Source organism: Pseudophryne corroboree, chromosome 2 (genome assembly GCF_028390025.1).
Source record: "Pseudophryne corroboree isolate aPseCor3 chromosome 2, aPseCor3.hap2, whole genome shotgun sequence".
Taxonomy (NCBI): domain Eukaryota; kingdom Metazoa; phylum Chordata; class Amphibia; order Anura; family Myobatrachidae; genus Pseudophryne; species Pseudophryne corroboree.
The window spans coordinates 994,858,194-994,875,358 of NC_086445.1; the positions used below are offsets into that span (position 1 = coordinate 994,858,194).

At 48.7% G+C, this 17,165-nt stretch overlaps 1 protein-coding gene across 3 annotated transcripts in view; it reads left to right on the plus strand.

Annotated features, from left to right (window-relative positions):
- The window catches only part of IFNAR1 (interferon alpha and beta receptor subunit 1), a 116,088-nt gene that overhangs the window by 64,497 nt on the left and 34,426 nt on the right, over positions 1 to 17,165 (plus strand). For all 3 annotated transcript variants that reach the window (XR_010241572.1, XM_063956466.1, XM_063956467.1), the window contains 2 exons: positions 11,663 to 11,768; positions 13,980 to 14,158. Coding sequence is in view for 2 of the 3 variants with exons in the window: in XM_063956466.1 (XP_063812536.1) it covers positions 11,663 to 11,768; positions 13,980 to 14,158 (285 nt within the window). In the remaining variant the exon portion in view is untranslated. The remainder of the gene's footprint in view (positions 1 to 11,662; positions 11,769 to 13,979; positions 14,159 to 17,165) is intronic.

Consider the following 17,165-nt stretch of genomic DNA (forward strand, 5'->3'; position numbering starts at 1 on the left):
CATGCTCCTGTGGTGGCTCCAAAGTTCTCACCTTCTAGAGGGTCGCAGGTTCGGGATCCAGGATTGGGTTCTGGTGACCACGGACGCTAGTCTCCGAGGTTGGGGACAGTCACACAGGGACAAAATTTCCAGGGAAAATGGTCAAGCCAGGAAGCTTGTCTGCACATAAACGTACTGGAGTTAAGGGCCATCTACAACGGCCTTCGGCAAGCGGAACATCTTCACCTGCCCGTCCTGATTCAGTCGGACAACATTACAGCCGTGGCGCACATAAACCGCAGAGCGGCGATGGCGGAGGCCACCAAGATTCTTCGCTGGGCGGAAAGACATGCAAGCGTTCTGTCAGCGGTCTTCATTCCAGGAGTGGACAACTGGGAAGCAGACTTCCTCAGCAGACACGATCTCCATCCAGGAGAGTGGGGTCTTCATCAAGAGGTCTTTGCAGAAGTGGCAAGTCGTTGGGGACTTCCTCAAATAGACATGATGGCGTCTCGCCTCAACAAGAAGCTTCAGACATATTGTTCCAGGTCGAGGGACCCTCAAGCAATAGCAGTGGACGCACTGGTGACACCGTGGGTGTTTCAGTCGGTCTATGTGTTCCCTCCACTTCCACTCATCCCAAAGGTGATAAGGATCATAAGAAGAACAAGGGCTCAGGCGATACTCGTTGTTTCAGATTGGCCACGGAGGGCCTGGTATCCGGATCTTCAGGAATTACTCACAGGAGATCCCTGGCCTCTTCCTCTAAGAGAGGACCTGTTACAGCAAGGGCCGTGCGTGTTCCAGGACTTACCGCGGTTGCGTTTGACGGCATGGCGGTTGAACGCCAAATCCTCTCCCCACTCTACTTAAAGCTAGAAAGGAGGTAACGGCGAAGCATTATCCCCATGTTTGGAGAAAATATGTGTCTTGGTGTGAATCCAAGAAGGCTCCTACGGAAGAATTTCAGCTGGGTTGTTTTCTCCACTTTTTGCAAGCAGGTATGGATGCGGGCCTGAAGTTAGGCTCCATTAACGTGCAGGTTTCGGCCTTATCAATTTTCTTTCAAAGGGAATTGGCCTCACTTCCAGAAGTACAGACTTTTGTGAAGGGTGTGCTGCACATCCTGCCTCCCTTTGTGCCCCCAAAGGGCACCGTGGGACCTTAACGTGGTGTTACAGTTCCAATTTCAACTCAACCTTTTGTAAAGGTTCAAACCAATGTGACGACATTGGTTTGAACCTTTACAAAAGGTTGAGTTGAAATTTCTCACTTGGAAAGTAGTCATGTTATTGGCCTTGGCGTCCGCAAGGCGGGAGTCCGAATTGGCGGCTTTGTCTCACAAAAGCCCCTATCTGATTTTCCATGAGGATAGAGCGGAATTGAGAACTCGTCAACAATTTCTGCCTAAAGTGGTTTCGTCATTTCACATGAACCAACCTATTGTGGTGCCTGTGGCTACTGAAGCCTTGGCGGATTCCAAGTCTCTTGATGTGGTCAGAGCTTTGAAAATTTATGTAGCCAGAACGGCTCGGGTTAAGAAAACAGAGGCGCTGTTTGTCCTGTATGCGGCCATGGCGCTCCTGTTTCTAAGTAGACTATTGCACGCTGGATCTGTAATACAATTCAGCAGTCTCATTCTACGGCTGGATTGCCATTACCGAAATCGGTGAAAGCCCATTCCACTAGGTAGGTGGGCTCATCTTGGGCGGCTGCCCGAGGCGTCTCGGCATTACAGCTTTGCCGAGCAGCTACTTGGTCGAGTTCAAACACTTTTGCAAAATTCTACAAATTTGATACCCTGGCTGATGAGGACCTCATGTTTGCTCAATCGGTGCTGCAGAGTCATCCGCACTCTCCCGCCCGGTCTGGAGCTTTGGTATAAACCCCATGGTCCTTTTGGAGTCCCCAGCATCCTCTAGGACGAAGGAGAAAATAGGATTTTAATACCTACCGGTAAATCCTGTTCTCTTAGTCTGTAGAGGATGCTGGGCGCCCGTCCCAGTGCGGACTCTATCTGGATTCTGCAGTAATTGAAAATAGTTATTGCTTATGTTACACAAAGGTTGTGTTTTGGTAAAGGTCAGCCTGTTGCTGATCTCTTTGGTTCACGCTGTTAACTAGTTTTAGTTAAATGCCATGTTGTACGGTGTGTTGTTATGTGAGCTGGTATGTATCTCACCCTTAGTTCAACAAAATCCTTTTCCTCGAAATGTCCGTCTCCTCTGGGCACAGTTCCTATAACTGAGGTCTGGAGGAGGGGCATGGTCCTTTTGGAGTCCCCAGCATCCTCTACGGACTAAGAGAAAAGGATTTACCGGTAGGTATTAAAATCCTATTTTAGTTAATTACATTTACAAAAGTTAACCCATGAAACCTGAAACACTCATTCTGTTTATACCTTGCAGCCTTCATTAAGAGAAGTAGTCACCAACTAGGAGTTCATTTTGCAAGCTTCAGGCACAGGGGGGCGTCTCATCTCTTTCCTCCTTTGCTTCACACCGAATGCTCGGTCCTCAGGGGCGGTCCAGAGCTGCTGCTGCTGCATAATGTGAGCAATGAGGTGTCTTCCTTTTGTGATCACATGATGGTGTGGAACCTTCTGATTGGTGCTTTTTCTTAATAGAGGCATATTCCCTTTGCCTTCTGTTTTAGGTTAAGGTCATATTTACAATATCCTTGTTTCTAAGCAACCATTCCTTTAAAGGGGTGGTCTTCAGTATGCCGACTGACGGGATCCCGGCGCACAGTATACCGGCGCCGGGATCCCGACAGCCGACATACCGACACTTATTCTCCCTCGTAGGGGTCCACGACCCCCCTGGAGGGATAATAAAACAGCGTAGCGCGCCACCGTGCCCGTAGCGTGGCGAGCGCAGCGAGCCCGCAAGGGGCTCATTTGCGCTCGCCACACTGTCGGTAAGCCGGCGGTCGGGATCCCGGCGCCGGTATGCTGGTCGCCGGGAGCCCGACCGCCGGCATATCGTAGTGAACCCCTTTAAAGACTCTAAAACATAAGTGGATCCAGTAGAAGTATTTTTATCTCTGTCGTACATCCCTCTTCTACGTGTCCCATATATAAGCCTGTGGTGAGCCAGGATAACAGTCCGAGCTGTTAGGCTCTTGTCAGACTGGTGCAGGAATATGGTGTCTCACACACCTCTTTATATGAAACCACAATTAGACATCTGACCAGGATTTGCCTGTCTTTACCAACTTTGGAGTATTGATCCCTTGTTTTTTTCTGGAGTTGAAGTTACTTGGTGTGCTCGTAAGATCATCATATTTAGTATAGCACATTAAAAAGTATAGGGGGTCATTCCGAGTTGATCGCTAGATGAAAATGTTTACTGCGTAGCGATGATGCCAAAAAACTGCACTTTTGCGTATGCGGCGCAATGCGCACACGCTGCGTACTTTCACAACGGCCGATGTAGTTTCACACAAGGTCTAGCGAAGCTTTTCAGTCGCACTGCTGGCTGCAGAGTGATTGACATGAAGTGGGCATTTCTGGTTGTCAACTGACCGTTTTCACGGAGTGTTGGAAAAACGCAGGCGTGCCCGGAAAACACAGGTGTGGCTGGGCGAACGCAGGGCGTGTTCGTGACGTCAAATCAGGAACTGAACAGTCTGAAGGCATCGCAAGTGCTGAGTAGGTCTGAAGCTACTCTGAAACTGCACAAAATTATTTTGTAGCCGCTCCGCGATTCTTTCGTTCGCACTTCTGCTAAGCCAAAATACACTCCCAGTGGGCGGCGGCATAGCGTTTGTACAGCTGCAAAAAAACAGCTAGCGAGCGATCAACTCGGAATGACCCCCATAGTGTATTCATACCGTCATTACACACGTTCTTTTTTCCTTTTAAACTGTTGAATTTTTGTGACTTACAGTTATTATTATCAACAAGTTATTAGCAACATGCGGCGCAGCAGTTGAATGTTTTGCAAAGATCACGGTATCCAGATTGTAGGTTGAACTACTTATGTCGACCACTATTGGTCGACACTGACATGGTCGACATAGGAAAATGGTCAACACATTAAAATGTTCAACGCATGAAAAGGTTGCCGTGGCTTTTTAAAAATAAATAAATAGATTTTTCTCTAATGTCCCAGTGGATGCTGGGGACTCCGTAAGGACCATGGGGAATAGACGGGCTCCGCAGGAGACAGGGCACTTTAAGAAAGAATTTGGATACTGGTGTGCTCTGGCTCCTCCCTCTATGTCCCTCCTCCAGACCTCCGTTTGAATCTGTGCCCGGACAAGCTGGGTGCTGCTTAGTGAGCTCTCCTGAGCTTGCTGAAAAGAAAGTATTTTGTTAGTTTTTTTTATTTTCAGAGGGATCTGCTGGCAACAGACTCTCTGCTACGTGGGACTGAGGGGAGAGAAGCAGCCCTACTCACTGAAGATAGGTCCTGCTTCTTAGGCTACTGGACACCATTAGCTCCAGAGGGATCATACACAGGATCGCACCCTTGGTTGTCCGATCCCGTAGCCGCGCCGCCGTCCCCCTCGCAGAGCCGGAAGACAGAAGCCGGTGACAGAAGCAAGAAGACTTCGAAATCAGCGGCAGAAGACTCCAGTCTTCATATGAGGTAGCGCACAGCACTGCAGCTGTGCGCCATTGCTCCCACACTAAACCCACATACTCCGGTCACTGTAGGGCGCAGGGGGGGGGGGGCGCCCTGGGCTGCAATTAGAGACCTCTTGGCAAAAGTGGGCATATATACAGTTGGGCTCTGTATATATGAATGGGCCCCCGCCATATTTTCACACAGAAACGCGGGACAGAAGCCCACCGCTGAGGGGGCGGGGCTTCTTCCTCAGCACTCACCAGCGCCGTTTTCTCTCCACAGCTCCGCTGAGAGGAAGCTCTCCCCAGGCTCTCCCCTGCAGAATCACGGTAGAAGAGGGTAAAAAGAGAGGGGGGGCACATAAATTTGGCGCAAAAACAGTATATACAGCAGCTACTGGGTTAACACTAAGTTACTGTGTGATTCCTGGGACATATAGCGCTGGGGTGTGTGCTGGCATACTCTCTCTCTGTCTCTCCAAAAGGCCTTGTGGGGGAACTGTCTTCAAATAGAGCATCCCCTGTGTGTGTGGTGTGTCGGTACGCTTGTGTCGGCATGTTTGACGAGGAAGGCCATGTGGAAACAGAGCGGGAACAAATGAATGTGGTGTCTCCGCCCGACGGCGCCGACACCTGATTGGATGGATATGTGGAAGGTTTTAAATGATAATGTTAATTCCTTGCATAAAAGGTTAGACAAAGCTGAAGCTTCGGGACAGTCAGGGTCTCAACCCGTGCCTGATCCTATGTCGCAGAGGCCGTCAGGGTCTCAGAAGTGCCCACTATCCCAAATTGTTGACACAGATATCGACACGGATTCTGACTCCAGTGTCGATGGCGATGATGCAAAGTTACAGCCTAAAATGGCTAAAGCCATCCGTTACATGATTATAGCAATGAAGGATGTGTTGCACATCACAGAGGAAACCCCAGTCCCTGACAATAGGGTTTATATGTATGGGAAAAAAAGGCAAGAGGTGACCTTTCCCCCTTCACATGAGTTAAATGAGTTATGTGAAAAAGCTTGGGAATCTCCAGATAGAAAACTGCAGATTTCCAAACGGATGCTTATGGCGTATTCTTTCCCGCCAACGGACAGGTTACGCTGGGAATCCTCCCCTAGGGTAGACAAAGCTTTAACACGCTTATCCAAGAAGGTAGCCCTACCGTCACAGGATACGGCCACCCTAAAAGATGCTGCGGATAGAAAGCAGAAGGGTATCCTGAAGTCCATTTATACACATTCAGGTACCTTACTAAGGCCGGCGATTGCGTCGGCCTGGATGTGTAGTGCTGTAGCAGCATGGACAGATATCTTGTCTGAGGAACTTGATACCTTGGACAAGGATACTATATTACTGACCCTGGGGCATATAAAAGACGCTGTCCTATATATGAGAGATGCTCAAAGAGACATTAGCCTACTGGGCTCTAGAATAAATGCAATGTCGATTTCTGCCAGAAGGGTCCTGTGGACTCGGCAATGGACAGGAGATGCCGACTCAAAAAGGCACATGAAGGTTTTACCTTACAAGGGTGAGGAGTTGTTAGGGGAGGGTCTCTCGGACCTGGTCTCCACAGCTACGGCTGGAAAGTCAAATTTTTTGCCATATGTTCCCTCACAACCTAAGAAAGCACCGTATTACCAAATGCAGTCCTTTCGATCACAAAAAGGCAAGAAAGTCCGAGGTGCGTCCTTTCTTGCCAGAGGCAGGGGTAGAGGAAAGAAGCTGCACCATACAGCTAGTTCCCAGGAACAAAAGTCCTCCCCGGCTTCCACTAAATCCACCGCATGACGCTGGGGCTCCACAGGCGGAGCTAGGCCCGGTGGGGGCGCGTCTCCGAAATTTCAGCCACAAGTGGGTTCATTCCCAGGTGGATCCCTGGGCGATAGAGATTGTGACTCAGGGATACAAGCTGGAATTCGAAGAGATGCCCCCTCACCGATACCTCAAATCGGCCCTGCCAGCTTCCCCCTTAGAGAGGGAAATAGTGTTAGCTGCAATTCACAAATTGTATCTTCAACAGGTGGTGGTCAAGGGTCCTCTCCTTCAACAAGGAAAGGGTTATTATTCGACCATGTTTGTGGTACCGAAACCGGACGGTTCGGTCAGACCCATATTAAATTTAAAATCCCTGAACATATACCTGAAAAGGTTCAAGTTCAAGATGGAATTGCTCAGAGCGGTCATCGCAAGCCTGGAAGGGGGGGATTTTATGGTGTCTCTGGACATAAAGGATGCATACCTTCATGTCCCCATTTATCCACCTCATCAGGCGAACCTCAGAATTGTGGTACAGGATTGTCATTGCCAATTCCAGACGTTGCCGTTTGGTCTCTCCATGGCACCGAGAATATTTACCAAGGTAATGGCGGAAATGATGGTGCTCCTGCGAAAGCAGGGGGTCACAATTATCCCATACTTGGACGATCTCCTCATAAAGGCGAGGTCCAGAGAGCAGTTGCTGATCAGCGTAGCACGCTCTCGGGAAGTGTTACAACAGCACGGCTGGATTCTAAATATCCCAAAGTCGCAGTTGATTCCTACGACTCGTCTGCCCTTCCTGGGCATGATTCTGGACACAGACCAGAAGAGGGTCTATCTCCCGATGGAGAAGGCTCAGGAGCTCATGACACTGGTCAGAGGCCTATTAAAACCAAAACAGGTGTCGGTGCATCACTGCACGCGAGTACTGGGAAAGATGGTGGCTTCATACAAGGCCATTCCCTTCGGCAGGTTCCATGCGAGGACCTTTCAATGGGATCTGTTGGACAAGTGGTCCGGATCACATCTACAGATGCATCGGCTGATCACCCTATCCCCCAGGGCCAGGGTGTCTCTCCTGTGGTGGCTGCAGAGTGCTCACCTTCTAGAGGGCCGCAGATTCGGCATTCAGGACTGGGTCCTGGTGACCACGGATGCAAGCCTCCGAGGGTGGGGGGCAGTCACACAGGGAAGAAATTTCCAAGGTCTGTGGTCAAGTCAGGAGACTTGTCTTCACATCAATATCCTGGAACTAAGGGCCATATACAACGCCCTAAGTCAAGCGGAGACCCTGCTTTGCGACCAATCGGTGCTGATTCAGTCAGACAACATCACTGCAGTGGCTCATGTAAACCGCCAAGGCGGCACAAGGAGCAGGATGGCGATGGCGGAAGCCACCATAATTCTTCGCTGGGCGGAGAATCACGTAAGAGCACTGTCAGCAGTGTTCATTCCGGGAGTGGACAACTGGGAAGCAGGCAGATTGCAAGGCGGTGGGAACTGCCACAGGTGGACATGATGGCATCCCGCCTCAAAAAGCTACAGAGATATTGCGCCAGGTCAAGAGACCCTCAGGCGATAGCTGTAGACGCACTAGTGACACCGTGGGTGTTCCAGTCGGTTTATGTATTTCTTCCTCTTCCTCTCATACCAAAGGTGCTGAGAATCATAAGAAAAAGAGGAGTGAGAACAATACTCATTGTTCCGGATTGGCCAAGAAGGACTTGGTATCCGGATCTGCAAGAAATGCTCACAGAGGACCCGTGGCCTCTACCTCTAAGACAGGACTTGCTGCAACAGGGGCCCTGTCTGTTCCAAGACTTACCGCGGCTGCGTTTGACGGCATGGCGGTTGAACGCCGGATCCTAGCAGAAAAAGGCATTCTGGAGGAGGTTATTCCTACGTTGATTAAGGCTAGAAAGGACGTGACGGCTAAACATTATCACCGTATATGGCGAAAATATGTTGCTTGGTGTGAGGCCAGGAATGCCCCTACGGAGGAATTCCAGCTGGGCCGTTTCCTTGACTTCCTACAGTCGGGAGTGACTTTGGGCCTGAAATTGGGTTCCATTAAGGTCCAGATTTCGGCTCTATCCATTTTCTTTCAAAAAGAACTGGCTTCTCTTCCTGAAGTCCAGACGTTTGTAAAGGGAGTGCTGTTTAATGTGGTGTTGAGTTTCCTGAAGTGACACTGGTTTGAGCCACTCAAAACCGTGGAGTTGAAATTTCTCACGTGGAAGGTGGTCATGCTATTAGCCTTGGCGTCAGCTAGGCGTGTGTCAGAATTAGCGGCTTTGTCACATAAAAGCCCCTATCTGGTTTCCATATGGACAGGGCAGAATTGCGGACCCGTCCACAATTTCTGCCAAAAGTGGTGTCATCCTTTCATATGAACCAACCTATTGTGGTGCCTGTGGCTACTCGTGATTTGGAGGATTCCGAGTTACTAGATGTGGTCAGGGCTTTGAAGGTTAATGTAGCCAGAACGGCTAGAGTCAGGAAAACTGAGTCGCTGTTTATCCTGTATGCATCCAACAAGCTGGGTGCTCCTGCTTCAAAGCAAACTATTGCTCGCTGGATCTGTAACACGATTCAGCAGGCTCATTCTGCGGCTGGATTGCCGCTTCCAAAATCAGTAAAAGCCCACTTTACAAGGAAGGTGGGCTCTTCTTGGGCGGCTGCCCGAGGGGTCTCGGCATTACAGCTTTGCCGAGCAGCTACTTGGTCAGGTTCGAACACTTTTGCAAAGTTTGACAAGTTTGATACCCTGGCTGAGGAGGACTTTGTGTTTGCTCATTCGGTGCTGCAGAGTCATCCGCACTCTCCCGCCCGTTTGGGAGCTTTGGTATAATCCCCATGGTCCTTACGGAGTCCCCAGCATCCACTAGGACGTTAGAGAAAATAAGATTTTACTTACCGGTAAATCTATTTCTCGTAGTCCGTAGTGGATGCTGGGCGCCCGTCCCAAGTGCGGACTTCTTCTGCAATACTTGTATACAGTTATTGCTTAAATAAGGGTTATGTTTGGTTGCATCAGGGTTGATCTGATGCTCCGTTGTTGTTCATACTGTTAACTGGGTAAGTTTATCACAAGTTACGGTGTGATTGGTGTGACTGGTATGAGTCTTGCCCTGGATTCCAAAATCCTTTCCTTGTACTGTCAGCTCTTCCGGGCACAGTTTCTCTAACTGAGGTCTGGAAGAGGGACATAGAGGGAGGAGCCAGAGCACACCAGTATCCAAATTCTTTCTTAAAGTGCCCTGTCTCCTGCGGAGCCCGTCTATTCCCCATGGTCCTTACGGAGTCCCCAGCATCCACTACGGACTACGAGAAATAGATTTACCGGTAAGTAAAATCTTGTTTTTACTTTTTCATACTTTACTATCCGCGTGGACTACGATTGGGAGCGCAGCGGTAGCGGGGACACTGTACACTAATTGGGGTTCCTGGTCATGTTACGGAAGAAACAACACCAAAACCAGTTAAAAAATCCATGTTGACTTTCATGTGTCGACCTGTCCCGTACGACCAGAAGTCCTTATCCGGAAAGCTGTGATCATACATTTATTGTAGTGCTGATTCATTCTAGTAAAACCGTCTTCAGAACCCTAATAAGTGATGTCAGATTGTTCTACATTTCTGTAGAGCGGTAGATTACTGTATCTCCCCCCCATACTCATCTTTTTCTTGCTGCCCCTGTCTCTTCTTACTGCTGTTACTCCATACAAGTCAGAGGTGGAACTACCGCCAGTGCAACCAGTGCGTTGCACTGGGGCCCGCCTCTGTCCAGGGGCCCAAAGTATGTAATGAGTCAAACTGACTCATTACATGCCGCTGTGCGCTGCGGGCAACCGCTGCCCGCAGCGCACAGCCGCCCGGAGAGAGGAGAGGAGCAGCGGTACGGGGGAAGGAGGAGGAGGGAGGAGGAGGAGGAGGGAGCCGCAGCAGCGCTTTGTTACTGGTTGATGCGCTGCTGCTGCTGCCCCTCGGCTTCACTATAGGCTGTCTTCCGAGAACAGCCTATAGTGAAGCAGAGGGGCAGCAGCAGCAGCGCCTCCACCAATAACACAGCGCTGCTGCGGCTCCCTCCTCCTCCTTCTCTCCTGCCCGGGAATCGGCTGACGCTGCACCGAGGAGCCTGAGCCAGTGGAGAGGGTAAGTATAATTCTTCTTTCTTTCTTTCTTTCTTTCTACAAAAAAGGGGGACTGTCTGCCACAATGTGTAAAAAGGGGGAATCTGCCTGCCGCAATGTGTAAAAAGGGGGAATCTGCCTGCCGCAATGTGTAAAAAGGGGGAATCTGCCTGCCGTAGTGTGTAAAAAGGGGGAATCTGCCTGCCGCAATGTGTAAAAACGGGGAATCTGCCTGCCGCAATGTGTAAAAACGGGGAATCTGCCTGCCGCAATGTGTAAAAACGGGGAATCTGCCTGCCGTAATGTGTAAAATCGGGGAATCTGCTTGCCGCAATGTGTAAAAAGGGGGAATCTGCCTGCCGCAATGTGTAAAAAGGGGGAATCTGCCTGCCGTAATGTGTAAAAAGGGGGATGCTGTCTGCCGTAATGTGTAACAAGGGCACGCTGTCTGCCGTAATGTGTAAAAAGGGGGATGCTGTCTGCCATAATGTGTAACAAGGGCACGCTGTCTGCCGTAATGTGTAACAAGGGCACGCTGTTTGCCATTATGTGTAAAAAGGGCACGCTGTCTACCGTTATGTGTAAAAAAGGGGGATGCTGTCTGCCGTAATGTGTAAAAAGGGGACGCTGTCTGCTGTAATGTGTAATAAGAGGAATCTGTCCGCTGTAAGGTGTAAAAGGGTCTCTACCTGGTGTAGTGGTGCTACTGTGCGGCGTAATTTGAATAATGGAGACTACTGTGCACCGTTTTATGAATTGGTATTATTTTGTGGCCACACCCCTTCCCCACGAAGCCACGCCATTATGTATTTTTGCGCGCGCCTAAGGCGCGCACTGCCCCTGTTTTGCATGCAGGGGTGGGGCTCCGATGCCGTTTCTTGCACACAGTGCTAAAATGTCTAGTTACGGCACTGTTGCTAGGTATCCACTTCCCTGAGCAGGTCCCCCTCACCAGATCCTCTCCAGGGGTGAGGGGGTGGACTTGGATGGGATGGGGGGGGGGGGGCCCAAGCAATTTTGTCGCACATGGGCCCACCGCTCGCTAGTTCCGCCACTGATACAAGTCTATGTATAAAGTAAGTGCATGGAAATAATTCTTCTGTAATTGAACCAATAGTTCAATGTTTAGTATGATGTGAATTAATTGGAAATCATTCTGCGAATCACTGATCAGGGTCTGTTGTATATCATGTCTTCCTCTTGTTTTACAGGCTTGCCAAAGAATCTCAGGGTGGAGGCCATAAACAGTAGATACCTGTTGAAGTGGGACTGGGACTACGTACAGTATCCAAACGTGACCTTCTCAGTGGAACAATGGTAGGACTTCACAACTGTATGTTTTTGAAGATGTATTTGAATTGCATTTTAAGTACCTTGTTATTATTCTTCAGCTTGTGCTGAAGAATATATACGTATGCTGTATACGTCCAGCTGTAACCACTTTCCGAATGGTAACAGCGATACAAATTATTTAAGGAGATGAGAGATCTGACGTTGTGGGGGGGTAGAAAGTATGGTATGGAGGCAGCAAGAGAAAGGAGTCCCCCCCAGCAGCACAGAGTATGTCAGGAGATGAGTGAGGCCAGGGCAGCATGTGATAGGGGCAGTGATATGATGTGAGGAGGGGAATGGAGGCAGCAGGAAGTCACAGCCTGACAGTTATATAGTGTGAGGAGCAGGGTCCCCAGCTGCACAGAGTATATCAGTAGATGAGTCATGTGACAGTGAGGACAGGACTGCATGTGAAAGGGGCGGTGATATGATGTGAGGAGGGGGGAGCAGGATCACCAGCAGTACAGAGTATATCAGGAGATGAGTGATGTGTAAGGACGGACTGTACGTGACGGGAGCAGTGATATGATGTGAGAAGGGGAGTGAAGGCAGAAGTATACCACAGACTGAGTTGCAGTGGCTATAAAAAAATATATATTCTCACCCTTCGATGCTTTCCCATTATATTTTGTAAATCATGGGATCATATTGGATATATTCAGGAAATCTTATTAGTGATAAACGCCACAACTACTATACTCTGGGATATTGAATTAGCATCTATTTATGTACAAGAGCGGAACTGCACTGCCGTTCCTGGAGCAAAGCTTGGGGGAGGGCCCTGTGGTGTGCGGAGAGAATTGGGAGTAGAGCCCTTACTGTGGGGTCATTATATATGGGCTGACCCACACACACATGATCAGAAGAGGTTCTCATTTTGCTGTTCCAAGAGCATGGCTTTGGTAGGGCAACCTGACACTGCTCATGTAATCACTCTCTGGGGCTTAATGTTTCACCTGCAGTTGATTAAGAACATCTTTCACTTTTTGTTTGTATTTAATTTGCAGAAGTGCTGTGTTTTATATTGATAGGTGGCAATTACCAAATACATTTTTATCCCATGATGTAAGAAAATAAAATGTGAAAAAGTCATGGGTGAATACTCTGTGTAACGGGGGGAAACGGATTCTCCAGCAGTGGAGAACAGTGACACAAGGCTCTTGCCAGAACAGTGCAGGAATACATTTAATATATTATTATTATCATTGTTATTGTTTTTTTTATTTTTCTCTTATTGCCACCAATCATAATTTTTTAATAAAAAAATGTATGGTTCTAAATATAACGCCCAGCTTAGATAACAATACACTAGCGATTATACAAGGATTTTTTATCAATAAATTGGTGCAATCCTAGAATGAATCTATTTACATGTGTCCCCCTATTTCTGCTATTCATTGTAATACGTAGGGCCGGACTGGCACGCAGTGCTGATGATCATGGAGTTAAGCGTTCTATCTGCCACTGCGCTTGCAGCGATCCCTAAAAGCTCATACGTGGCATGCTTCCCACGGAGCGTACACAGATAGGCGCAGCTACGATTAAGACGCCTGGTATCAGAAACGTATTGGTCCTGTGTTGGGTGGTGACTGGAAGGCGGCCATTCAGAGACGGCCTGGTTTATGGGCCTGTTGTGGGCGTGTCGCTGCACTGGTTGTGAACTCGGACATCTAATTGTTCACATTGGAGGCCATACGCTGGCGGAGAATTGGCACCTAGTATGGGACCTCTGCCAGTTGTGATGTTGCAGCTGACGGTTGCTTGATTTTTTAAAAAACATTTTTATTCAAACTCTTTTTCTTTTTATTGGAGTACTCCCAGCCGGTCAGAATAGAATGAGGAACGCTTCAAATATATTTGATCACCAGGTTTCTGTTTAATACATACAAAGCTGATTGTCTATTCATATCAGTTCCGGGTCCTCTCACTAAACTCCCTGGCTCCGGGCTCGTGGTCATCTCCGCAGTCTGCAGTCACCCCATGTACGCGTGGAAGTAAAAAGGCGCAGAGATAAGGTCCGGTTCAGTCCGCCATGGTGTAAATGCAGTTGAGGGGATAATTACAGACCATAGAGAAAATAATATTTTGTTGCAGTGAGTTAATAGTAACAAATGAATGAACTAGCGCGTCTCTTACGTATGTAAATAAAAGGAATGTGGATGAGGTGCTAACGATATTTTTGTTTTTATATTAAAGTCATCTTTTCAACACAGAATGGAAAAAAATTGCCGCATGTGGAAATATCACCGTCCCGTTGTGTGACCTATCAAACGAAGTATATTTTTATCACACATACAGTTTGCGCACATCTGTGTACGACAGCCAGAGAGATGAATACAACTTCAGCCTTGTGACGTTTCATCCAAAAACAGATGGTAAGCTGCTGTAATTATTATAATTATACATCCATATGCAGGCACTGAGATGTCTATACCTAGTGAAGGTCAGAACTATGTATTAATGAGGATCCAGCGACAGCACTTGTACAAATGTGTAACCATCTCACCCACGTCTGTGCTTGCGGCACACTGGGTGTAACTGGGCAGCGGCCGAGCTTTTGCATGTAAGCTAAACGTTCCATGGACGAGTCATGGCAATGTGCACAGGCTTGTGGGCTAACATATACTCTGTGATCTGCCACAGGGGGAACACAGTAAAATATTTGTTCTCCACACTGCAAGCATGTATAGTGGAGAGATACTGTGGTGTGGACCCAGATAACTATGCAGTTGGTGCAGTAATGGAGGCCCGCCTATAATTGTATGCCGTCACCTCAAAGTCATAAAGGCAAAAGGTCCAGGATATAGGGGGTCATTCCGAGTTGATCGCTCGCTAGCTGTTTATAGCAGCCGTGCAAACACTAAGCCGCCGCCCTCTGGGAGTGTATCTTAGCTTAGCAGACGTGCGAACGAAAGGATCGCAGAGCGGCTACAAAAAAAATTGTGCCGTTTCAGAGTAGCTCCAGACCTACTCCTAGATTGCGATCACTTCAGACTGTTTAGTTCCGGATTTGACGTCACAAACACGCCCTGCGTTCTCCCAGCCACGCCTGCATTTTTCCAGGCACGCCTGCGTTTTTTCGATCACTCCCTGAAAACGGTCAGTTGACACGCAGAAACGCCCTCTTCCTGTCAATCACTCTGCGGCCAGCACTGCGACTGAAAAGCTTCGCTAGACCTTGTGTGAAACTACTTCGGCCGTTGTGAAAGAACGTCGCGCGTGCGCATTGCGCCGCATGCGCAGAAGTTTTGTTTTTTTGCATCAACGCTGCGCAGCGAACATTTTCAGCTAGCGATCAACCCCATAGCCAAGAGTGATTATGGGGTATATTCAATTGAAGTCGGATCTATTCCGATATGCATTTGTCGGAATGGATCCGACAACCCCTATTCAAATCTCATCTCAATTCGACTTTTTCAAGTCGAATTGAGATGAGTGACCCAGAGGAGGAGAGGTGGGGGGGAGCCGCAGGAAGACCAGCAGGGACAGCCGCCGGCAGCCAGAGCTACAGTAGCGCTGCAGAAGGATGTCACACAGCCGCGCCGCTCACGGCAGTGTCCACCTGGCTCCAGCAAGGTTGCTGGAGCCGGGTGGACGCTGCCGTGAGCGGCGCGGCTGTGTGACATCCTGCTGCAGTGCTGTGCTGTAGCGCTGATCTCCTTTGGCTGCCGGCGGCTGTCCCCCGTCTCCCTGCGGCTCTCCCCCCTCTCCTCCTCTGGGTCCGCATCTCAGTCTGACATCTTTTGATGTCGGACTGAGATGGTCGAAAACGGTGCCAAATTCGACACAAGCACGTGGATCGGCAGCTATTCCGCGTGCTTTTCCACAAGTCAAATTCATCGACTTGTCGAAAATATTGAATAGGTCAAATCACGATTCGACCTTAAAAAGTCGAAAACTGCTGTCTTTTCGACAGACGGCAGTTTTCGACTTCAATTGAATATACCCCTATATCACTCATAAGGAGTTTGCCAAGTGGCTACACAGTTCATGGGCTGCTGGACCAACTTCCCACACCCGAGTACCAGTACTGGACCTTTTTTTCTGGGAACAGTTCCACACCAGGGAGTAAATGTAATAGGGTTCCGGAGTTTGTCCGAGAATGGCCATATTATTAAAGTGGCAGTCATTTTACAAGACAAAACAAGGTTGGCTTTGCTTTGTAAATAATTGCTGCTTTAAAAATCTGCCCTTCAGACAAACTGCCGTACTTCTTGCTTCTCGCACACTATTACATTTACTCCCAGGTGCGCATTAGAGGTGAAGGAATGGACCCTTTATACCATGGTTGGCAGAGCATTACACGGCTATCTGACTAGTATGGCAGAAGCAACAGCTAGTTCCACAGCACAGGGGGAATAAGCACCACCCAGATATCCATATGTGCTGGTGCTGCAAGCCACCCACACGTCAGAGGATAGTGGCAGATTGCTGCACTGGGGCCTAGCAGTTTAGGTTCTTGACTTTCCTATCGTCCACAAGCAAGGAAAGGCCACCAGGTGGACCGTCCCAACAGGAAGAGCCCAAGCTCTGGAGGTTATGCTGCCTAATGCCTGATGTGGTCTGCAGTATCTGATCATAACATAACATGGGGCTACGAAGTTCGAGATAACTAGGGGGGTATCAAGCTTTAGAGAATGATGAAGCAGATACGTTGCCAAAAGTGACCAGTCGGCTCCTAACTGTTATTTCAACGACAGCATCTGATTGGTATCTTTGGGCAACTTCTCCACTTTAACACTCGCCAAGCTCTCCAAGGCTTGATACATCTCCCCTTAACGGTTTACTCCCGTACTGTCCCTGTCCACTGTAAAGACTGATAGATGTGCCAGAAAAGAGTCTAGAACTATGTCATTTGTTACTGTCGTAGCAATGCCATATGGCTTGTACAGTGCTCCCCAACCCAGGAGCCGCTCTCACCGCTGTTACTGGTGCAGCAGGTAAATGTGCTGGGCAGCCTGTAGCAACGTGCACGTTTCACCTACAATATTACATTCATATGTAATATCTGAAAAGATCGTTCTCTCCTGTGTTGAAATAAGAAAGCAATAACAATTTAATAGTTGATCCTGAAACTTTCAGGTTTACCACTGTAAAACAGCTTTTTTCACACTTTCTACTGAACGGCTGCGGTCAGTGGGGCCGATTCTGCTCCCGACGCATCTGCGGCCCACTTTCCGCGTGGCAGCCAGGTTACTACATTATGCTAATGGGTTTTTAGGCCCGCAGTGGCGAGTATCCATATGTCAGCATGCCTACTGTTATCCTGTCTCCATGCGGGTGCAAATGATACATCAGAAACAGGTGCCCCACTCCTGTCCGTGTGCTGCAGATGAGCTTGGAAGTCGTACACCCATCCATGGCACTCCAACAAGACCACCA